The sequence below is a fragment of the Bubalus bubalis genome, chromosome 9, assembly GCF_019923935.1.
Source record: "Bubalus bubalis isolate 160015118507 breed Murrah chromosome 9, NDDB_SH_1, whole genome shotgun sequence".
Lineage (NCBI taxonomy): Eukaryota > Metazoa > Chordata > Mammalia > Artiodactyla > Bovidae > Bubalus > Bubalus bubalis.
In genome coordinates, this window is record NC_059165.1 from 17,166,542 (window position 1) to 17,192,136 (window position 25,595).

Below are 25,595 nucleotides of genomic sequence, written 5' to 3' on the forward strand. Positions count from 1 at the left end.
CATTGTATGTGTTGCATTTTTTTTCTGTTAAATTTTCCCTTTGGCCAAAGCAGAGCAGAATTAGATTTTAATAAATTTTAACTTTATATTATAATTGTTTGTTGGGGTGCTATTTAGACTGTGACTTTCAGACATTGAACTTGACAGTTTTTTGTTTTTTTTTTAAGGGCTGTTTTTTTTCCCCTTAAATTTGCATTTTGAATTATACACTAATGGGTAGTATATGTATGTTTCTCCTTCTGCCCGTCTGCATGTCCCAGAAAGAAAATATTCTGACCTGGTACGTGACATATGCTTGCAGTTTATTTTAAAAGAAATTTCAGGTTTTGAAACTACCTGGAAGTATTTTTTTTAAATTAGATATTGGGGAACTATACCTAATTAGTCAGTTTAGCTAAGTTCAGTTCAGCAGCATTAAGCATATGTGTATGTAAGGTATTGTGTTTGGTGATATGGGAGACATCAAGATGACATAGAGTTGATACCTTTATCCTGGGGCTTGTAATCTGTTAGCTGACCTAGACAAATACATAAATAACGGTAATGCAAGGCAGGCTATGATAAGTACTGTGGTGGAGACATCAACAAAGTGCAGTGGGAAATCAGGATAGAGAGATTAATCCCAACTGGGAGGATCTAGGACCTTCTCATGGAGTAGGTAGGACTGAGTAGAGCTTAATTTATTGCTTTCATTCATTCTAGACTGTCTTCTGAAGATTGATGTCTATTTCCTTGAGCTCTTTAATTTTGTTGCCAATTTGGATAAGCATGGCACAAATCCAGCAGGGAGGTCCAGATGAAAAAGAAAAGACAACAGCACTCAAAGGTACATACTTAATTTGCTTTTTCAGGATATTTTCATTGTGCCTAATGAAGGTGCAGGAATATTTAGGTGACCTTACATTCATTTCCATTCTAAAATAAGAATATCTGTAATCTATAATTATTAATGTCCATCACAGTGACCACCTCAATGTCTGAGATATAGTATGTACTAGGTAAATAAATCATAAAGTCATGTGATTTTACAGCTGTAAGAATTCTTAATGCTTTTCTTATTCAAGGTCATGTATTTAATGGTAAAACTAATACCAGAGATCTCTTGAATCAAGCCTAGTGCCCTTTACCATGTTTTTGTTGTTTGAAATGTAATATTGGGTTAGAGTAATGATCTGTCTAATCCTATATTCTGTCTTTGTGGCATTGCACTAAGAATATTTTATGAGAAGCTCTCTGTAAGAAGGAATCTGCTTTAGACTTTCTTTGGGAATTTGGGTGCCATTTGTTAGATTAAGAAAAGTGTGAGGAAAGCAGGTTTTAGACATATTAAATAGTAAACTGAGTTGCCACTGAAATATCAGGCTGGAGAAGTTTGAGTGTGGAGTTTGGGAAAGTATTTGGGCTGGAGATTAAAGCTTTGGGAATTATTAGCAGAGAGGTAATAACTTATGGTCCTAATTGAGATCATCAGAGATTGCAGTGTAACCAGAAAAAGTCTGAAGACTGAAGTGTGGGTCATCTCAATCTTAGGGTCAGGAAAATGAGGAAGAACTAGCAGTAGACACTTAAAATGATTTCTGATAAGACAGGCTGCAGGCTAGGAGTGAGAGAAAGATCCTGAACACCAACTGAAGAAAATGGGTTTAATTAATTTAATTATGATTATAAACCAGGCTTCGCTGGTGGCTCAGACAGTAAAGAATCTGCCTGCAATGTGGGAGACCTGGGTTTGATTCCTGGGTTGGGAAGACAACCAACTCCAGTATTCTTCCCTGGAGAATCCCCATGGACAGAGAAGCCTGGTGGGCTACAGTCCATGGGGTTGCAAAGAGTCGGACATGACTGAGTGGCTAAGCACACACATAAACCAGGCTAGATGAGGATTGAGAGTTTACTTTTATATTTAACAGTGTGGAGGTTATTGATGGTCTTCACAAAGAGCTGTTTCAGTGAACTGAAGGAAATAAAAGTCATATTGGAAAACTTCAGTTAGAGAATAGGAAGAAAGCAATTCGCAGAGTCGGACACAACATAGCAACTGACCATACACACATGAACTGTTTTAAGAAAAAGGAGAGATATGCTCTAGATGGGAACAAATATTTGCAATTCATATATCTTGAGAAGGAAATAGCAACCCACTCCAGTATTCTTGCCTGGAGAACCCCATGGACAGAGGAGCCTGGCTGGCCATGGTCCACGGGGTCACAGAGAGTCGGACATGGCTGAAGTGACTAAGCACAGCACATATCTGACAAATGACCTTTATCCAGTGTATATCAAGGTCATCAATAATCAATAATGGGCTTCCTAGGTGGTGCAGTGGTCAAGATTCTGCCTGCCAGTGCAGAAGACGCAGGAGATGAGGGTTCAATCCTTGGGTTGGGAAGATCCCCTGGAGAAGGAAATGGCAACCCACTCCAGTGTTCTTGCCTAGAGAATCCCATGGACAGAGGATTCTGGTGGGCTACAGTCCATGGGGTTGCAGAAGAGTCAGGCATGACTTAGTGACTAAACAATAGACAATGCTATAGAAGGTTTTACTGCATGTATGTATGCTGCTGAGATAGACAAACACACTCAGAATAATAGTTAATTTACAGAAGAGGATAAGGAATGAGGGAATATGTGTGTTTTTATCCAAATAGATTTGCTGGGTTTCCACTTGGAAAGCTTTTGTCTACCTTCAACCTTACCTGATAATGTGAAAATCTGATCTCTCAAGTTGTGGTTCTAATTTAAACTTCCGCAAGAAGTATATAAGAAATCAGATGGGTTTTCTGGATTTTAGAGGTTGTGCAGTGATGTTAAAAGCATATGGGTAGTCTAAATATAGTAATAAGGTTATAAATATAGAACTTTCTGAATTCAAACCGAGGTTTTCCCACTTACCATGAAACAAATTGCTTATCTTTTCTGAATCATTTTCTTCACTGGTACCATAGGAATATAAATGCTTAGCACATGAGCTTGTAATGATGAATGAAATAGTCAAATTGAAAATATTAGAAGATAAAATGGCAAATGTTAAATAAAGTGTATCTTAGAGCAAACTGACAGAATACATAAAATTTATCCCTCAAACAGTCCTATTTATCGGTTTTTTTCTTTTATGAGCTATGCTTTTGGTATTAGATCTAAGTACTCTTTGCTTAGCCCTGCTTTATGAAGATCTTCTTTATGTTTCCTCTAAGAGTTTTATAGTTTTAGATTTTACATTTAAACTAATGATGTGTTTTGTTTTAATTTTTATTTAAGAGATGGGCCTTAGGTCAAGGTTTGTATATTTTGCCTATTGATGTCCAATTGCACCAGCACTATTTGTGGGGAAAAAAAAAAATCTTTGCACTATTGAATTACTTCTTCATCTTTTGAGGTTCTCTTATTTAGCTCCATGTATCTGTGTCTGTCTCTTCTCCAATACATACTCTTGATTACTGAACTTAAATAGTAAGTCTTAAGTTTGGCTAGAATGATACTCCCAAATTCATTCTATTATTTGGCTTTTCTAGGTCTTTTGCCTTTCCATATAAATATTAAGAGTAAAATTGTCTATGACTGTAAAAAAAAATAATTTCAGTTCAGTTGCTCAGTCGTGTCTGACTCTTTGCGACCCCATGGACTGCAGCACACCAGGCCTCCCTGTCCATCACCAACTCCCAGAGCTTGCTCAGACTCGTGTCCATCAAGTCGGTGATGCCATCCAACCATCTCATCCTCTGTTGTCCCCTTCTCCCCCTCCCTTCAGTCTTTCCCAGCATCAGGGTGTTTTCAAATGAGTCAACTCTTCGCATCAGGTGGCCAAAGTATTGGAGTTTCAGCTTCAGCATCAGTCCTTCCAATGAAGTCCTTTAGGATGGACTGGTCGGATCTCCTTGCAGTCCAAGGGACTCTCAAGAGTCTTCTCCAACACCACAGTTCCAAAGCATCAATTCTTCAGCACTCAGCTTTCTTTATAGTCCAACTCTCACATCCATACATGACTACTGGAAAAACCATACCTTTGAATAGACAGACCTTTGTTGGCAAAGTATATCTCTGCTTTTTAATATGCTGTCTAGGTTGATCATAATTTTCTTCCAAGGAGCAGGCGTCTTAATTCCATGGCTGCAGTCACCTTCTGCAGTGATTTTGGAGCCCAAAAAATAAAGTGTGGCACTGTTTTCATTGTTTCCCCATCTATTTGCCATGAAATGATGGGACCAGATACCATGATCTTTGTTTTCTGAGTGTTGTGTTTTAAGCCAACTTTTTCAGTCTCCTCTCTCAGTTTCATCAAGAGGCTCTTTAATTCTTCTTGGCTTTCTGCCATGCTGCTAAGTCACTTCAGTCGTGTCCGACCCCATAGGCGGCAGCCCACCAGGCTCCCCCGTCCCTGGGGTTCTCCAGGCAAGAACACTGGAGTGGGCTGCCATTTCCTTCTCCAATGCGTGAAAGTGAAAAATGAAAGTGACGTTGCTCAGTCGTGTCCGACTCTTCACGACCCCATGGACTTTCTGCCATAAGTGTGGTGTCATCTGCATATCTGAGGTTATTGATATTTCTCCCGGCAATCTTGATTCTAGCTTGGGCTTCATCCAGTCCAGCATATCTCATGATGTACTCTGCATATAAGTTAAATAAGCAGGGTGACATTACACAGTAAATAATTTACTTGCATTTTAATAGAGATTGCATTCAAGCCTATAGACGAACGTGAGGAGAATTTACATCTTTACTAGAACTGACGTTTCCAATCCATGAACATGGAGTATCTGTCATTTATTTAGATCTTAGATTTCCTTCATTGACACTTTGCAATTTTCATCATATAATTAAGTCTTACACATATGTTATTAGATTTGTATTGTAATTTTTAGAGTGATTATAAATGGTATTGTGTTTTTAATTTCAATTGTCACACGTTTACTGATTGTTTATGGAAGTACAGTCAAATTTTGTGTGCTGATATAGTCTGTGACTTTTTTTTTTTTAATTTTATTTTATTTTTAAACTTTACATAACTGTATTAGATTTGCCAAATATCAAAATGAATCAGCCACAGGTATACATGTGTTCCCCATCCTGAACCCTCCTCCCTCCTCCCTCCCCAGTCTGTGACTTTTTGAAGTTGCTTATTTTTTTCAGAGGCTTTATTGATAGACAAATTGGAGTTTTCTAAGTAGACCATCATGTTATTTGCTTATTGGGCAGTTTTATTTCTTCATTTCCCATCTTGCTTTATTGCCCTGGCTAAGACTTCCAATGCTATGTTAAATAAGAGTGAGTAGAACGGACATTCTTTCCTTATTCACTAGGTAATAGTGAGTGGTGGCACTCCCATTTTCACCCCTTAATTTCTAGACCTATGAGTTCTGGCTTTGGGAGAAATAGCACTATATGTTGGACACTGGTTGTGAGTATATACTGCCTTCTGGAGAATCTTGGTCCAACCCTGCAGGATTCTGCCATCCAGCTGGCCCTGTAACTGAATCTTCAGAAGGCAGTCCACCATTCTGTCAAATTAGCACTTGAAGATGGTGAGGACACAGTAAGAAAAGTGAGTTCCTTGAGCATGGGCCCACTGCTGCACTTCTTTTGCTGTGATGTGAGTTTCTTGATCAGAAACAATGCTGTGTGGAATACTAGGATGGTGGATAAAGCATCCTGCAAGTTCACAGATAGTTATGTGTGTCAGAAGCCTTGAATGCAGGGAAGGCCAATCTGTATCCAGAGAAAGTATCTAATCCAGTAAGAACAAAATTCTGCCATTTTCATGATGGAATTGATCCAGTGTAATTAACCTGCCTCCAATTACTTGGCTGATCACCCCCAGGACATGGTGCCATGTTGAGGACTGCCATGGTGGTCTCTGCTGCTGGGATATTGGACACCCAGCTGTGACAGTAGCCAGGTTGGCTTTGGTGGGTGCAGGTTCATATTTTGAGCCCATGCATGACCTCCAACCCTGCCACAATGGCCACTTTGTTCTTGAGCTCATTGGGTGATGACAGATTTGACCGGGGTAAGGCCGACTGGTGTCCACAGAAAGGATTCTCCTGTGCACTTGATTTTTAAAATATTCCTCTGTTGAGCTTACCTTTTAGTGAGTATTCACTTGGGACGCTAATATTTTCACATTCTGTTGTTCATTCAGAGAGGTCTGTCCACATACCTTTTTTCCACGTTTCCTTGTCACCAATTTTCTGATCATGTTCCTTCCAAGTCCCTGACCATCCAGCCAAATGATTGACCACATACCCATGAATCATTTTATAGTCACTCATGTGGTCATATCTCTTTCCAGAGAAATGGAACAACCAGGTGCCCTGCTCTCAGTTCCGTCCACTGGGAAGATTTCCCTTCACCACTGTTATTTAGGGATGTCCCCAAAGGGGCCTCTGATGCTTCCGCTGTCCACTTTTAGGTGGTGACTGAGTATCATGCAGAACCATCGCTGATCCAGACTCGAGTTTTCTCTTCTTCTGCCAGCTGGTGAGGCTTTAGGTGCATGCTGATGAATAGAAGGCGGTGTCACAGGAGTGGAGACCATAGGCATTTGGGCTACTCCTGCATGTTACTTATTTTTGTCTTCAGGGCCTGCTCAGTCCTAACGTCATACACATCATTTCCTATTTGATGATGGAGTGCTATTGTACACACCCAACTTTAATACTTGGTGTGTCAGTTACCACCTAGTTCATGATGGTCTGCTAAGGTCTCATGGTAAGCTGGCAGCCTGTGGTTAAGTGTTCAGTCTCCACTCAGGCGCAGTAGCAGGCCAAGAGGTATTTCTCAAAAGGAGACTAGTTACCTACAGTGGATAGTAAGGCTTTGTGACAAAATCCTGAACCTGTGCTGTGAAGGCAGGAGAAGATTGATGTCCTAGCTTGAAGACAGTCATACAGAGAGTAGGAATTCTGTCTTATTCACCATTTATTTTTGTTCTACTCAGGCCTTCAGTGGATTGGATGAGTTCATCTGTATTGGAGATGGGGGGCAACCTGCTTGACTCAGTCTGCAGTTTCAAATGTTAATCTCATCCAGAAATACCTTCATAAACGTGCTCAGAATAATATTTAACCAAATATCTGGATACCCAGTCAAGTTGACACGTAAAATTAACCATCACACTATTCATTTGTCTATGGAAACTTTGGTTGCTTCCACCTTTTGGCTGTTGTGAGTAATACTGCAATAAATAGGGGTGTACAAATATATGAATCTTTGTTTTCAGTTCTTTGGGGGTATAAAATGGTATTTTTATCCAATGACTTCATATATTTAGTTGAAGTTTAGAATTCTAGTTGCTAAATGGCTTTAATGACCAGAGATGTGTTTTAGAAAAAACAGTGGTTACATCTGATGTTTAGGTTATAAGGATTCAGTTGTACTGTATTTTATAGGAGATTGAAGAGATTTTTGCATGGAAATGTTCTATTATACTTGATTTTTACCTAATCTACTGCCTTTGGAACCCAATTTCTGCAAAATGCAGTTATATAGCTTTGTTTTCCTTTTACAAAGCAGAAAAATAGTTTCTGACAGTTTCTTTCTGAGTCTACTCAGTTGGCTTCCCTGCTAGCTCAGCTGGTAAAGAATCCACCTGCAATGCAGGAGACCCCGGTTTGATTCCTGGGGTGGGAATATCCCCTGGAGAAGGGCATGGCAACCCACCCCAGTATTCTTGCCTGGAGAATCCCATGGACAGAGGAGCCTGGCGGGCTACAGTCCATGGGGTTGCAAAGATTTGGACGTGACTGAGCGACTGAGCACACACACTCAATGCCAGTGAAATTAAAAATATCTACATCTAGTTCTCTAATTGACAGAGGAGAAGTTTGAGGAATGCATGTTTTAGTTTAGTTATTCATTTTATCATTCAAAGGAACTTTTTGGTCAAAGCAAAAGCATATTTCTGTATTCAGAAGGGTTTATTCTTTTTACAAGGTAATGAGGAGAGAGGTTAGACTATATTAGAGCTTATACAGGGCATAGAATAAAACTATAGGGATTTTGATAGAGTACTGATTTAGATATTGGAGAATAAGTTTATTTTTTTAATCCCACAGTACTATTAAGGTATAATTTTGGGCAAGCCATTTTACGTCTCTGGGCTTATTTCCTTGTCTCAAAGACAGTGAAGATAACACATGCTACTGCTTTATAAGGCTGTGATGGTCAAATGAGGTATAGTATGTGAAGTCTTTAAAATGATATATAGATGTTAGATGGCATTTTATGATCTGAGATGATAGAAAATGAATATTAGACATAATACAGATGCTTATATTTTGGATGGTTTGTGTGTATCTGATTAAGAGGATTCTAAGTTTTGAACTGTGGAAGATGACTGTGAAGTAAAGGAATTCAATTCATTGGAAGGAGAAAAGTGAGAATCTTCAAGCCAATTTTTGATAAAAAAAATTTGAATCAATTTTGCAAAGATTTACACATTTTTCAGAACCTTACTAATGAATCAGAAATTTGTCAGCATGTACGAATTTGCCCCAGTATGCATACTTTGTGACATTTTTTATTTTACTAGATAATTTGCAGATTTTTTTAAAAATAAACTTGCTTGTATGTTGAAGATGGTATATTTTTGTGTAAGTTGAGATTTATCCGATGCAGTAGTTTGAAGAGTTTTAAACAAAGACTTTTTTTTTTAACAAATTTTTTGGTATCTTATCTTTGTGTCCCACAGAGAGAGACTAGAGACTGGAGGTAGACAAAACTATTTTTCCCTCTGGCATAGTTTTATGATCTGTACAGATGGATTTATTATATCTCTGTAAGTGAGAGACAGAAATAAAGTGTTACATCTGAGATTCTTTTGTTTTAAACAAAGGCCGGGGTTGGGGGTGGCGAGTTGCTGGTTTGCTATACGAGGTGTCCTAGGAGTTTTTTCTGTCTTCAGGAACTTGAGTTTGAATGAGAAAAAAAATCTCAAAATCTAAACTTAAAAAAGAAAATCTTTTGAGAGATAAATAAATTTGAAGTTTATCTTCTATTTGTTCCAAGTTTGCATATGACACGAAGGTGACATATAGTGAGAATTTTTCCTCATCCCGTAATAACCTATAAGAAACTGTTAAGTACTGTTGACAGACTGACTTGAGGCTGGGGCAGGGAAAGTGCAAGATACGCCTGCAACACCGTGCAGTAACAGGAAGTAAGAAAATGCTCACAAAATAAAGAGATGAGACTGAGGAGCCGGGATGACTGTTTGCAGTGTAGTGACCTGGACGGAATCCTGGAACAGAAAATGGAAATTAATGGAAAAACTGATGAATAATATCTGGGCTTAGTTAATAGTAATATACCAATGTTGGTTTCTTCATTGTAGCAAACGTAGCATGGTAAGGTAGAATGTTAACAATATGGAAAACTGAGTGTAGACACTCTCTGTACTATCTTTTAGCTTATCTGTATCTAAAATGATGCAGAAATAAAATGCTTATTTGCAAAATATTGTTGACAGTCTTTCATTATGTATAGTCAAATGATGTGAAGAATGGAAACTGTTTTGTGTCAGCCTGTTTTCTCCAGTTAGCATGTTTTATTTTACTATTGTTATTTCCCCTCTAAAAGTAGAAAAATGGAAACAGTGGAAACAGTGAGAGACTTTATTTGGGCTCCAAAATCACTGCAGATGGTGACTGCAGCCATGAAATTAAAAGATGCTTGCTCCTTGGAAGAAAAGCTATGACTAACCTAGACAGCATATTAAAAAGCAAAGACATTACTTTGCCAACAAAGGTCCGTCTAGTCAAAGCTGTGGTTTTTCCAGTGGTCATGTATGGCTGTGAGAGTTGGACTATAAAGAAAGCTGAGCACTGAAGAATGGGTGCTTTTGAACTGTGATGTTGGAGAAGATTCTTGAGAGTTCTTTGGACTGCAAGGAGATCCAGCCAGTCCATCCTAAAGGAAATAAGTCCTGAATATTCATTGGAAGGACTGATGCCTAGCTGAAATTCCAGTACTTTGGCCACCTGATGTGAAGAACTGACTCACTGGAAAAGACCCTGATGCTGGGAAAGATTGAAGGCGGGAGGAGAAGGGGACGACAAAGGATGAGATGGTTGGATGGCATCACTGACTTGATGGACATGAGTTTCAGTAAGCTCCAGGAGTTGGTGATGGACAGGGAGGCCTGATGTGCGGCAGTCCACGGGGTCGCAAAGAGTCAGACACGACTTAGTGACTGAACTGACTGATGCTATATTACTATTATTTAGATTTTTAAGTTCCCTTATTCATAGCAGTAAGATTTGGTGATCTTTAAAAGTCATATTAATATCTGAAAATTTTAAAAATGATAGAAGGAGGTTAATAAGGTACAAATGAGTATCTGTATATTCTGAAGGGAAAGAAGTTCATAATTAATCATTGTGGTACATAGCATCTGAGTTGTGATTGTTTGGAGAATTACAGTTTTGAAAGTACTTATGTTATATTGATACTGTATGTCATCACAATGAAGCATTTTGGTAACTTAAAAAATTATAATGAGAATCTTATCATTTAAGGCAACACATAAAAAGTAACCTAATAGAAAAAGAAAAAAAAAAGTTAAAATAATGTAAGATACCATCTTTGTTATTAATTATGAAAATAAATTTCATGTCATTTCTTTTCTAGATTTATTATCTAGGATAGATTTGGATGAACTAATGAAAAAAGATGAACCACCTCTTGATTTTCCTGATACACTGGAAGGATTTGAATATGCTTTTAATGAAAGTAAGTGGTGTATGCTATATATATATGCAAGATTTGTTTAACAATGCTAATAGAAAATAAACAATCCTAAACTTTTATTTGCCAGCTAGAAAGTTTTGTGTGTTTCTTTTGAGAAATAATCTTATCCTTTCATGATGAAATTCTTCTGTCAAGTAAAAGAGCCAAGTAATAATTTCCCATACTTGTCAAGTCACTTAAACCAATGAATATGAATTTAATTTAACTTAGGTATTTTCAATCTTGAGGGTTCAACTCCCTTGTATCCAGCTGGAACTCCCAATTAATAGTGTAGAAAGATGCTATTATTTCACGTGTTATTTAAAAGATGAAGTGACTGGCAATAATTATCTGTGACACTATTTTAAAACATAATACTTGATTCCATTATTATTTTTTAGGCAACATCCTTATTGTAAAACTTCATTAAGTTCTGAATAAAATAAGCTTGGGACTTGGAATAAGGTACCATAGATTGCAAGAATGTTTCTTGCACAAAGAACCATGAAACTGGATTAATAATACTGTAATACTTGAGGGGTAATGTCATTACAGGCCTGGTAACATTTGAATTGTAACTGTCTGTTGTACTGCATCAACTAACTTGGTGATCTGTCATTGTTGTGTGTGTGTTTTTAAATTTTACATGGATTTATTTTATTCTATTCACATTGACTATTGTCATACCACCTACAAAAAGTGCAAAAGCATAATCAGTTTTCTAATACCAGGTCAGAGCCAGGTTGCAGAAGAGGAACTATACAGTAAGTTACAAGAAGAGTTCAGATATCCTGTTACTTGATGTATTTAAAGCTGTAAATATTGCCACAGGAGAATCTCTGGTTTTTTGCAGCATCCATACAGTTCCTGCCAATGAGGCCTTCTTAGATTGATGTGTCTTTGCAGTATCAGTTATGGGTGTTAGAGCTTATAGTGATAGTCTCTGTGTACTAGAATATTAACTGAACGTATTAGAACATATTAGAGACATATTAGAAAGTATTAGAACATATTAGAAACTTTGATCTCTTTTCTGATATTAATTTGCATGCTTTATCTTTTGGCAAAGTATGTGTGAGTAGTAATATTTTGTTTTTAAAAGAAATTTTAAAATTTCTTTATAGTTTAATTAACAGACTCTAAAGAACTTGAGACTGACATTGCTCCTGCCCCTTTGAAACGATGACCAGATTCCTCTTTTGGGCCAGGGTTGGGGGCATGTGTTGGTGGTGCAGATGAATCATAGAACTGTGTTTGCTTTATGAATAGAAGACACCAGTGTCCATTGAAGTCTGCCTTTCATCTTCCTTGAACATTTCTTAAAGGAAATGAAAAACAAAGAAGCAATACACTTTTATCTCTCACTTTCTTATCAGACACACATCTTGGCTTACATTTTACATTCTTGCATGCACATACTTTTGGGGCACGCCTGCACCTTTGCAAATGCATGGGTGCTTTCATGTACTTACACTGAATGTGTGAGCACCCTTGCACACGCCTATCATTTATGTTTTTTAATATCCTGGACATTGTCTTGCATAAATGTAGACTTACAGTATGGGCAAAGATTCTTGCATTCCAAGGAGAGAATGCCACTTTTATGGATCTTATTTTTAGCACGATGCAGTTCAGGGTTGAATTCAGGGTGAATGGTGAGTATTTTTTTGAAGATGTGAGGATTTGAAACCAAGAAACTAGTTTCAGTATTAAATCCCTAAGAGAGCAGTCCTATCTTAGAATCTTCAGGGACTTTTTTTCAGGGTTTATAATGCAGAAACTTTCATGAAAGCTTTGTATTGAAACTTTCATTGACTAAAGAAGCTTCTAAATTTTTCTAAAGAATTTTGAAGTTCTTAGTTGGGTAAAGAAGAATTAAGATACAGAGTTCACTCTAAGGAAAAAGAAAACTGTAACAAAGGGCAAGAGATTCTTTTTACCTGCATCAAACTGATACCTTGTTCTTTCAAATCACTGTACCTTTTCAAATACTCTTTGTGTTTAAAGTGCCTGTTTAGCCATTCTCCAGTTGCAGTTGGTATACGGCCCGGCTCAAATGCCTTTGCCTTGAAAGATGAAGGTGAAGGCTTTTCACCTTATACCCTCACTCTTACTCCCTATATACTTTGGTGCGGTACTGTGAGAAATCACGCTTTTGTATCACCAAAACACACACACACACACACACACACACACACACATATATATAAAACTCAGCAACAAACTGTTTTGAGTTTGAAGCTTGTCTTCCATGATGGCTGATTTTTATTGGATTCTTACTGTTGTCAGAAAGTGTCTTAAATATTTTCAGTTTATTAATTCATGTAGGTCATTGATAGCTTATCTTTGGTCTCAGACTCAGCCACCCATCTGGTAAAATATATGGATAAGCTTTTCAAAATAACATGCATTTGCTTATACACTGGAGATTTTACAACTGATTTTAGGAGACTCTAAAATGTCCTAAATCAGACCTTTGACAGTTGCTAAAGAGATTTTCCAAACCTATGAGAAATACTATTTGCAAATCCAACTGTAAGTGATCCAGATTATCTTTTCTGGTTAAGAATGCTTACTCTCTTTGCCTCTTTATCTTCTTTTTACTTTTAATACTAGTGTTAGTAGTTGGCTGTTTGGGCAAGGCTCATTTTTCCTAAAATATAAAAATCATTATCAACTTACGAGAATCATTATGTTCAAAATGAGTAGAGAATTAAGAAAAATAAACAGCAAACCTCTCTTTGAGATGTAGATATATATACATCTAGCTGCATAAACTCTCTCTCGGTAAGTCAGTTCCCTTTCACACAACAGTCCCATAGAAAATACATTTCAAATTTTAGCTGTAGCAGTATTACACCTTACTATGTGCCACATGCCTTTAAGGTTGCTTTAGTCAAAATCGCAAATGTCAGATTTGCAGATACCTTCAATTCACTTGTATTGGTATCCTAAATGGGAATTACCCTGTCCTCAAAAGAAAGACATAGATGTACCTTATAATTTATATGGCATCATCTGACCATAAATGAGTGTTCGTTATGGTGATCTAGTGTTGTGTCTCATGTTAAGTATTAAAAAACTTTAGAAATAAGAATCAGCACTTATATTAAAAATACCGAGTATGTGTAGTAAAATTGATTCATAAAAATAATGAGATAGTTTTACTTAGAGTACTAATGTTTCCTGGATTTTAGCTCTGGTGCCATAGCTTTCCTTTCAAGTCTTTCTTCACTCTTGCAAGCCCTCATTGGATAAAAATCAAATACTAATAACTCAGTTTAGCTTGACCATGTACCTCTTCTGCCTCCTAGGATAAAGGATAAAGTTTGAGGCTTCTACTATTTGATTTCATGTGTTCTCCACTGTTGTATTCTTCAATTAGTCTCAGTACTCTCTTTGTTTCTGTTAAACTGGGTTGTTCACCATTATTTGAACTTACCATCTTTTTTTTTTTTTTTTTTTTCAAAATTATATTTTCATTGTCTGAGTAGAGGGGAGGGAAGTTGTTAAAGCACTTGATCTGTTGTGTTTTTCTCTCCTGAATACCAGGAGAATGCTTCTGGGGAAACAAGACAGGTGGCTTGGTCTGCCATGAGGAGAATCCTTCTCCATGAAGTATTTTGAACAAGTTAACTGGTTTGGTATTGCTTACAGTTAAACCTACAGTCTGCAGATATGTAATTGCATGTTTCTTTGAAAAATATCACATGAGCAGTACAACTCTCTGGCACATAAAGTAGAAGTGTTTATAACCAGCATGCTTACCAATGTGTGCAGTAACTCACATGCCCCACTTAGAGACATCACCTGTTCTGGACCAGAGCATGCTATCCAGTGAGAAGAGAAGACTGGGAAGACCCAGCCAGGCTGTTGCAAACCACTCCCTGCTTTGCCTGTGCCTTTTGGTTGCTTGGGCCATTGAAATTATTAATAAAGTTATTTATTGTCAGTACAGTCATTGAACTTTGTGAGTTTGTCTTGACAGTCTTATCAGGTCAGTTTATTTCTCTTCCTCAGTTCTTGTCTCCTCAAAACAAAAATTTGGAACAGACTAAAGGGTTTAAAACAACAGACAAGTCACAGTTCAGATTGGCTCAAGCAGACAGATCTTTTACTAGACAGACATTCCCAAAACGTGGAAGCCGGCTGATCCCAAAGGAGTCATCATAACGATCCCTGTTGATTTCCCCTTTTCTACTTCCCGTCTCCTCCTCTTGATTGTGCCCTGTGCAGAATAGGGCTGGTACCCACCACCAGTCAAGAAAGGGAATGCAACTAGGCATACGTTCAAGGCCGATTGACAATTGAAAGTTATATAACAACAGGCTCTGTTGCGTGTGTCTTCCCATAATTCAGTCTGTTGTAATCAGATGTATATATATGTGTAGAATATTTATGAACCCTCAATAGGCTCCTAAGCTGCCTAAGGTTACTTGAGGAAGCCCCCTGTAGTTAGTTTGTATCCACTGTGTGCCTAGGGCCTGGAGTTGGAACAGTCTCTCTGGTGATTTTTGTAGCAAATCTGTGAGCCCCCCTGGGTGTGTCTGAAAGGGGGTTTAGAGATCAGTTCCTCCTTTTCAGCTAGGTCACCCCTTGTTGCTGATGCCTAACTTCCTACCTAGCAGTCTAAACCTGCGTTGGTTCACTGTCTCTCTCCCATTTCCATTTGCAATCGTATTTGTATTTCAAGCCAGTTGAGAAATTTCACTAAAACCTTTGAACCTATTCTAGCCTATAGGGATCCTTCATTTTTCTAAACTCATTTTAGACTTTATGTGAATTGCCTGTAGCAGTTTTTTAGATTGTTGACTTCATTCTTTGTAAAAAGTTGCTTCACTTTTAAATATTTATGCTTTTATTCCTCAGGTAAATCTCTAAGCTTAAGAATGGGGACCATGTTCATGGCTGTAGCTAGCAAAAATCTTGATATGTTATAGGCCTTCAAATATTGTTAATTTGCTTTGGGTTAGAGAAATGAAGATGGAAGACATAGCCTTTGAGTACTTGGGTCCTTCTTTTATACTATGTATATCTTTGCACTATATGGATATTTAAAGAAAAATATCTAATGAAAACAATGAGAATGTCCTGAGACATTAAATTTTTATTAGACATTATTTATTATGCTTTACATATTATTATAAATATACTCTGAATCATAGCACTATTTTAACAAATAAACTTGTTTGTCTTCTAGAGGGGCAGTTAAGACACATAAAAACTGGGGAGCCGTTTGTTTTTAACTACCGGGAAGACTTGCACAGATGGAACCAAAAAAGATATGAAGCACTAGGAGAGGTATGGTTGTGTATATGATTTAACCTTGTTTTTTATTCCAATTTTAAATAGTCAGAATAAAGGTTTAAGTTGAAGCAGTACATGTATTCTTTCTACAAAATGGTTCAAAAAGGTTTTTGTATTTTTTTTTATTTTTAGTGGTAGCGTTAGAAACATAATTTCAGTTTAAATTTTATGTTTTTACACAAATTTTTTCATGACTTAATGTTTTATAATGAATCATTATAAGGGGAACAAATTGGTGCTAAATTTTATTTTTTTTTAATGTTTTTAGGAGGTTGAGTCCTCTGCTGTGCCAGGAAGAATAAGTCTTCTTTGAAATGCTTATCTAAAACAAAAAGCACAGAGTTACCGTTGTTAATTATGTGAGATGATGGATGTGTTAATTATCCTGGTCTTGGCAATTTTTCTTAGAAATTTCCTGGCAATTATAAAATCATCTTATTGTGCGTTTTAAGTATATACAAATACAGTTATCAGTTATTACCGAAAGTTACAAAAAAGTGTTTATCTATAGGAAGAAAATTGCTGTTGCTATAAACTACATATCTTTGACTTGATAAAGGATTAGGCCTTGTGAAACATTACATGCCTCTTTAATGCTACCACTGGTGGAAACTTTGAAAATGTCATTTGCCATTCAAGTGAATGTTTTGTTAAAGCTCAGAGTTTTACTCATTGGTGTCACGTTGCTGTTGCTCAGTTGCTTAGTCATCTCAAACTCTTTGCAATCCCATGGACTGCAGCATGCCAGGCTTCCCTGTCCTTCACTGTCTGCCTTAACTCATGTCCATTGAGTTGATGATGCCGTCCAACCATCTCATCCTGTGTCGCCCCATTCTCCTGCCCTCAGTCTTTCCCAGTATCAGGGTCTTTTCCAGTGGGTCAGCTCTTTGCATCAGGTGACCAAAGTATTGGAGCTTCAGCTTCAACATAGTTCTTCCAGTAAATATTCAGGGTTGATTTCCTTTAGGATGGACTGGTTTGATTTCCTTGCAGTCCAAGGGACTCTCAGGTCTTCTCCAGAACCACGATTTGAAAGCATCAGTTCTTCGGCACTCAGCCTCCTTTATGGTCCAACTCTCAAATCCGTATATGACTACTGGAAAAACCATAGTTTTGACTATATGGACCTTTGTCAGCAAAGTGATGTCTCTGATTTTTGATGTCATAGTCTGTGTTTTTCATAAAATGCATATGAACACATTTGTTTACTGTGATAACTAGACAACTGCTTAATTTCTATAAAGAAAAGCTGAAAGTTCTATTTATATTTTGGCTGTCTAATAAAAGTAGTCAAAATGAATTATTTGGTTAAACAGTAGCATAAAGAATATATGAAATTAAGTTTTTCTTTTCTGGAATACAGCTTTTCTTGGATCTCTTCTGAACATCTTTGAGGAAAGATGTTGACAGCTTTTGTTCTGAACCATCTTTTTTAAGATGTCTGATTAGGAAGCAGACTTAGAAGATAGAGATTGTGTCTTCTTCTAGTGCAGAGGACAGATTTGTTTGATGTCCAAGGAATTTCATGGTAGGGAAGATCTACTGAAGAAGGAAACAGCAACCCACTCCAGTATTCTTGCCTGGAGAATTCCATGGACAGAGGACCATGGTGGGCTGCAGTCCATGGTGTTGCCAAGAGTCAGACACAACTGAGCGACTAACACTTTCACTTTACTTTAATGCCAATGGAGAGTCACAGAAATTTTGACTATGACCCTCATAGTCAATCTCAAGACATGTCACCATAATCCTGAAACTGCAAGTTCTCATATAATTATCTAGAGTTCCCAGAAAACATATAAACATTGTGTTTAAATTCTGAAAATAGTTTAATGCTTCTTATTACCAATAAGATCTCTAGTTCCGTTAAGCGAGAACCTGTGAAAAGTCTCTCACCAGTGTCCTCCACGTAAAACCACTGAAAAAACTTTTCTCCTCAGTGATGGATAGGGCAGAATTCAGAAATTTGAGCTTATTGCCTGAGAGCCTGCCTTAATAAATAAACTTTTGGTATGCTTAAATATAAGTTTTAAGGAGACAGCTTTTAACTTCAGCCAACAATCTAAACCAAAGCCCCTTCTGTTTTCTTAAGTGTTTTCCTGCAGAATATTGAGTTTTGTCTTCAGCTGAGAGGTACTATATATGTTTCACAACTGCCGTTTTAGTTTATGTTTATTTCTCTCTTAAGGAGATTATTATAGCAGTCATTCAGCAGAAATTGGTTTTAAGACTTGCTCCTGAAATGCTCTATCATTTCTATGTAAATTAAACTTACTGTGTAAGTAAAATAAACTGAGATGTCATTTTCTTTTTAGAATGCACTATCATAACCACACAAAAGAGTACTCTTTTACACTCACATAGTTACATTTTTACAGTCAAACAAATGCTTTTGCTAATATGTGTATATATATTTTTACTGTCTACATATAACTTGATAAAAACATATAGCTTTTAATAAGTTTGGTTAATTTGTCTAAATTTAGAAAGATACTTTCAGTTTAAAGAAGTGGGACAGTGGTGTGAAAGGGTGATTTTCAGAATAGAAGTTTTCATGCCTATATATCGGAGACAAATATTATGCCAAGGAATAACATTTCCTTTGAAAGATTAGAAAGGCTATCATTTAAGTAATAAATAGAATGGTAAAACCCAGCATGTAACTTGTCAAATTTTCTCAACTGTCTCTTTCATGTCAATACTGAATTATTATTAAATGGAGAATTTGTAATCCAGAAGAAATTCTAATGAAAGATTTGAGTTTTTTGCCTAAATTGGGTCTTTGCACTTCCTTTGATATTTGTTTACTTCTTTAAAAGTTAATAAATTGTTAGTGTGCTTAGTAAGAGGATAGTATTGATTGAACAGTCTTAAAAGCTTGGCTTTTTATTCATGGCTAGGACCACACTTACAAAAAAAGAAAGTAAAGGCATAATTCCCCCCCCCCCCCCCCCCGAACCTAAATTAGTAATATGTCTTGTAAAACAGTGCAGTGTTATTGAAAAGTACTACTACTAAAAAAATGGAATTTATGCAGCTATAAAAATTGGATTTTTCCAATGGCCATATTCAAGTATTTGAAATAGGAACAACTTAAAGTAAAGAATGATAATACAAATTATTATGTTAATAGTCAAATATTTGACTATAATGTGATTTGTTGTTGTTGTTCAGTCACTCAGTTGCGTCTGACTCCTTGTGATCCCATGAACAGCAGCACACCAGGCTTCCCTGTCCTTCACCGTCTCCTGGAGTTTGCTCAAACTCATGTCCCTTGAGTCAATGATGCCAGTGATGTGTGTGACTAATATCTTCATATAATGTGAAATTCTCACATCTCATATTGTGACAGAAACAGAGGCCTAGCTGTCAGGAAATCTGGGTCCTAGTTTTGGCTCAGCACTATCTCTCTGGTAGAGAAAATACAAGATGAGCCTAGGACATTGTCTTTTTTTGGAAAGCAAACCCTCAGTTTAATGGCAGTATGTGAATAGGACAAAGAAACCCAACTTGAGAGGATTTCCTTTGGCCAAAATTGGGACAGTTTGAGGGTAAAACAGAATAAGGCTTCTATTGATTATAAAATATTTAATTAAAAGTCTTGATTCCGTAGCATTTTTATAATATAGCTAATTTGCTGTCATAAGATGAAAATTATCTGAAAATTGGTAATCAAAGGGAAAGAATTAAGTAGCTCAACATTTTATGAGAAACCGTAGTTCATTTGCAGTTGAAGAAGGAATGTTTTACTTTACCAAAGAATACTGGCTACTAACAGTAAAAAAAAAAAAAAAAAAAAAAGGTATAATTAGAAAATCACCATCATTCTAAAGATGTTCCCTCAAGAGTCCCACTTCCTGCTTATTCAGTCAACCACTAATCTGGGATCTACCGTGAAGGGACTTCACGGTAAGTGAAGTGACTTATGCAGCAGATATAATTAAGGTTACTAGTCAACTGATCTTAAGATCTTAAGATAGGGAGGTTGTCCTGGATTATCTGGGTGAATTCTGTATAATCACAAGAGCAATTAAAAGCCGAAGAGAAAGGGCAGAGGAGTCAATCACAGAGATTCTGCAGAAGAGGCAGCGAGAGCGGTTTCAGGCATGAGGATTCACATGCCATTGCTGGCTTTGAGATAGAACCAAAGAGAGGCCTGCATGAGCTCAGGGTACCCCTATACTAATGAGAAGCACGGAAAACTCAGTGCGCTGCATTTGGCCAACAACTTGAGTGAACTTGAAAGGGGACTTTCTCCAGAACCTCCTGGTAAGAGCCCAGCTGGCTGACACCTTGATTTTGGCTTTGTGAAACCTAAAGCAGAGACGCCAGTGGAACCAACCCGCATTTGTAATCTATAAATTGTGAGATGCTGAACTCTGTTTAAAGCTATTAAGTTTGTGGTAACTTGGTAAATTAAGTTTGTGGTTGTTAATTTAGTAGAGGAAAACTACTATACAACTGCTTCTTGAAATAATTGATTTCATGAAGGATGTGAGGGAATATTTGCACAGTATGTTTACACAGAATATTTGCACTTTTCCCAGAGTATCAACTCAGAGATTTCTTGCAATTGTAAGGGGAAAAATACATACCTTAAAATAGAGATTTAGCTGTCAGCACAGGACCTGATGAACACAGTAAGTATCACTAGTGGTAGAATAACTTGACATTTGTATCATCTGATAGGATGCTGTTTGAAGTACACAGCATTAACTGTGGATATATCTTGCTGCACACGCTGACTCGGATGCTAATCAGCCCTTTAGAATTGTATTCCATTTTCGTGAAATACAGGAATAGAGGGAAGAGCAAATGATAGCACAAGGACACAATCCAATACAAGGGACATGTAGAAGACAATACCATTAAAATACTGAAAAGAGTTGTGTGTTGAGGGTAAAGAAACTGTTGTAGATGGAAATAGACAAGGAGACAGCAACTAGCTTGCGTATATGAACATTGATGGGACTTTGGTTAAAATAATAAGGTAAAACAAACAACCTCTATACTCTTCAGGGGCAACGAGGAAGAATTGTTCATGTTTTTCAGGTATGAAATATCGCATATTATGGTTATGTAGGAAAATGTCCTTATTCTTAGGTGATGCTAGCGAAATATTACAGGGATAATAAATAAATATAGGGAGAAAGTCATGGTGCCTGCAAGCTATTTTTAAATGCATCCTAAAGAAGAGGAAAAACTCAGGGAAATAGAAAGTATGTATGGCAAAATGCTGTTAGTTGTCCAATCAAACTGGAAGATGTAAAGATGCTTATTGTACTGTTTTTCAACATTTCTGTGTGTTTGAAAAGTTTCACAAGTTGAATATTGGGGGAAAGGAAGCTGGTGATAGGAACCTGAGCACACTTCACGTTTGTGAGTGAGGCTTGCTCCCCGGCAGGCATACTTGGGTGCTCTTGGACTATACCATTTTATTTGTTGTGTGCTGTGCTAAGTTGCTTCAGTCTTGTCCCACTGTTTGTGACCCCATGGACTACAGCATGCCAGGCTCCTCTGTCCTGGGATACTCCAGACAGGAATACTGCAGTGGGTTGCCATGCCCTCCAGGGGATCTTCCCAACCCAGGGATCAAACCTGCGTCTCTTAGTCTCTTGCTTTGCAGGCGGGTTCTTTACCACTAGGGCCACCTGGGAAGCCCACCGTTTCATTTGGGACCCATCAAATCCTAGAATTTGGAGTACTTTTTTTCTGGGGTAACAACATCCATTCTAGGACTTGAGTTGTCTCCCAATAGTTTATTCCATTTTTTAGAAGTACCTTACTTAGTGTTTTGCCTGAGGCATAAACGCGTTTGGTGTCACAGAGGCAGTGAACTCAGTGGGTGAGCATTATGACAATTTCTGTGACTCTCTCATACTCCTATATGTCGTATTGGATATGCCAAGAATACAAGGCCCTGCCTGCTTTTTCACCTGGGCCATTTCTCAAGAGTTGTGTTTGCAACAAGCAATATTGAAGCATGAAGTTAGGTTTTTCTCTGGGACAAAGAACAGGCTTTCTTACAGCTTGCTGTCAAATGGTAAGCTCCCCAAGCTCGGTATTTCGCAGCTTCAGCCTGAACGGCTGTGTGTGCAGCATCCATCTAGGGTCACATCATGTTGTGCTCCATGGACTTGGAGTCCAGGAAACCAGTGCAAATATGCTGATGCTATGCTGTGATGAGTAAAGCCCTTTGTCTGTGACGCAGAAGTTTTGTGTCTTGTATTAGCACCCATGAAACAGTAACAGACTAGCTGATTAGTTTGTAACTAGAGCAAAAGCAAATCTCAGACATCAGTGACTATTGACTCCCTGCCAGGGAGCAAGCCTCACTCCCAAATGTGAAGCGTACTCGGGTTCCTATCACCAGCTTCCTTTCCCCCAATATTCAACTTGTGAAACTTCTCAAACACACAGAAATATTTGAAAAAGGGTACAATAAGCATCTTTACATCTTCCTCCTTGATTGGACAACTGCTAACAGCATTTAGAAGAATGAATAGCATTAGAAGAATGAATAGATCTTCAATAATTCCTGTTTTCAGTCTGACTACACACTTCCACTCTTCACTGGGCCTGCATCTTCTAAGCCTGAAGGCCCTGAGGTTCTGCGAGGCCAGTAATGTGCTTTCCTATTTTAAACAGACAGCACCACTGTTCAGCCAATTACGTTAGAACCTTCGTAGTCCTTTCACTCTTGGTGTTTAATGTGTGGCCAGGTCTTGTACCTTTTTGCATCTCGTCTTCCTCCATCGCTACTGCTGTTGGTTGAGCTTAGGTCTGTATCATCTCTTAAAACTATATTTCTGCAGTTCAGCTGAAATGCATCCCCCCATCAGTATTCGTATGTCAAAGCTCTAACCCCTTGGGTGATTGTATTTAGAGATGGGGCTGTTAGAAATTATGGTCGTAGAGATGGGGTCCTAGTCGGATAGGATTAGTCGCTTTACATCTTTCTTTCTCTCTGTCTCTCCACTCCTGCCCCTTCTCCATTTCTCCCCCTCCCCTCCCTGTATGCACCGAGGAAAGGCCATGTGAGGATAGAGCAAGAAAGCAACTGTCTACCAGCCAGAAGGAGCCCTCTTGCCAGGAACCTAATCAGCCAAGCACCTATATCTGGTACTTCTCAGCCTTCAGAACCGTGAGAAAGGGATTTCGGTTGTTTGAGCCAGCTAATCTACGGTGCTTTGTTATGGTGGCCCGATCAAACTGTTAGCTGCAGTGTGGTTGCTCCATGCCTGCTCCGCCCTCCTGAACAGGTTCAGGTCTTTGAACCTGTTCTCAACACTGCTACCAGAGATATTCATATCTTTTGAAGCTGCCACTGTGATCGTGTTTGCCTGTTTTTGGAACCTTGTTGTGTTTCCCTGCAAGATGAATTTTAAGCCGCGTGCCTTGTTGCACCAGACCTTTCATGAGTTGGCCCTTTCATATTTTTTCTGGCTCCATCACTTGCCTTCCCTCTTGCCCCGGTTCCCACTCACCCTATGCTCAAGCTATATAAACCTACTCGTGGCTTCCTAATACGCCGTGCTGTTTTATATCTCTGGGCCTTGACTCAGGCAGGGAGCATGTGGTGCCAGGCTGCAGCTTCCCCACCCTCCCTCCCATCTGTTTGCAGAATATTTATTCATCTCTCAAGCTTAGATCAACCTCAAAGAAAACTTTCTCTGATCCGTAGAGGATAGAATGGACCTCTCTCTCTTTTGTGTGTTTAATATTTGCTTTTAAGCTAATTCTAATATGACATATATAATATATTATTTCTCTTAGTGTTCAGTGTATCTTTCTCTTCTTACTAGATGTGGTGGGAGCTTACCTGAGGCTAAATAGATAGTGCACTAGTCAGGGTGCTCCAGAGAAACAAAACTAACAGGTTGTATGTTGTTATTGCACTAAGTCGTGTCCAACTCTTTTGTGACCCTAGCCAGGGCTGTAGCCTGCCAGGCTCCTCTGTCCATGGGATTTCCCAGGCAAGAACACTGGAGTGGGTTGCCATTTCCTTCTCTGGAGGATCTTCCTGACCCAGGGATTGAACCCATGTCTCCTGCATTGACAGGCAGATTCTTGACCATGGAGCTACTAGGGAAGCCCAACAGGTTGTGTATATACAGAGAGAAATACACTTATTTTAAGCAATTTGCTTATGTAATTATGGAGACTAGATGAGTCCAAAATCTTATGGGGAGGTCAGTAGTCTAAAGAACCAGGTAAGAGTTGATGTTCCAGTTTGATTTCAAATACGTCTTCAGGCAGAATTCCCTCTTGCTCTGGAAAAAGTGAAATGAAAGATCCTTGGGGGATCTTCCCAACCCGGGATTGAACCCGTGTCTCCTGCATTGCAGGCAGATCCTTTACTGTTTGAGCCACTAGGGAAGCATTTGCTCTGGAAAGTTCAGCCTTTATTCTTTGAAGCCCTTTAACTGATTGAATGAGGCCTACCCTTATGAAGCTGAAGCTCCAATACTTTTCCCACCTGATGAGAAGAACTGACTCATTGGAAAAGACCCTGATGCCAGGAAAGACTGAAGTCAGGGAAAGGGAACGACAGGGGATGAGATGGTGGATGGTATCACCAACTTGATGGATGTGAGTTTGAGCAAGCTCCAGGAGTTGGTGATGGACAGGGAGGCCTGGCATGCTGCAGTCCATGGGGTCACAAAGAGTCAGACACGACTGAGCGACTGAACTGACTGACTGACCCTCATGAGGGAGGTCAATCTACTTTACTTAAAGTACCTTGCTTTACATGTAAATTTCATTCACAGAAACAGCCAGAATAATGTCTGACCATGTATCTGAGCACCATGACCCAGCTATATTGATCCATAAAATTGAACATCACAAAGATTGATCACACAGTCAATCACAGTTTTATTCTGTGATTTATTCTGAGTAGGCCATAAGACCTCACATAGCCTTTGGGCTCAGGGTGGAGTCATTTTCTGTAGAAATTCAAGCCCATGATGTGATGCCTACTGCCTTTTCTTCACCAGAAACCCTCAATTTCTTTCTATCTTGTTTCATTCTTTCCATTCACAGAAATAGGCGGGATATATATTTGTACTGTGGCATAATAAGCATGCAGCAGCTGTTTTTTCTTTTTCATTTCCATTATAGACAGGAACTTTTCTAAGCTTTCAGTCATAAGGTTTACAGTTTCACAGTGACCAGCCTGCTGCAAGTTATATACTGCATGATTTGATGGTCCAGCAGGGAAGAGAAATTCCTTCCCAAAGATATCTTTTGTAGAAGATGTAACCTGAAACATAAGAATCAAAAGATACTGGTCTATTACTAGAGTAAGATTCATTCATCAGCAGTTGGTCCTTTTCGTCATCACAGTGAAGGACCAAAACGTCTGCAATTTGAAGCTATTCAGGTTAGACTGGAGAAGGCAATGGCACCCCACTCCAGTACTCTTGCCTGGAAAATCCCATGGATGGAGAAGCCTGGTAGGCTGCAGTCCATGGGGTCGCTAAGAGTCGGGCACGACCAAGCGACTTCACTTTCACTTTTCACTTTTCTGCATTGGAGAAGGAAATGGCAACCCACTCCAGTGT

General features: G+C 38.3%; 1 protein-coding gene across 16 annotated transcripts in view; it reads left to right on the plus strand.

Moving 5' to 3' along the window:
- The window catches only part of FAM172A (family with sequence similarity 172 member A), a 414,351-nt gene that overhangs the window by 36,403 nt on the left and 352,353 nt on the right, over positions 1 to 25,595 (plus strand). For 13 of the 16 annotated variants that reach the window (XM_044947299.2, XM_044947287.2, XM_025292221.3 and 10 more), the window contains 3 exons: positions 703 to 826; positions 10,624 to 10,725; positions 15,923 to 16,023. In XM_044947299.2, the coding sequence (XP_044803234.1) occupies positions 721 to 826; positions 10,624 to 10,725; positions 15,923 to 16,023 (309 nt within the window). In that variant the 5' untranslated portion in view covers positions 703 to 720. Of the gene's footprint in view, positions 1 to 700; positions 827 to 6,934; positions 7,162 to 10,623; positions 10,726 to 15,922; positions 16,024 to 25,595 lie in introns of those variants that run through there. The other 3 variants (XM_044947297.2, XM_044947295.2, XM_044947296.2) reach the window with 2 other exon arrangements.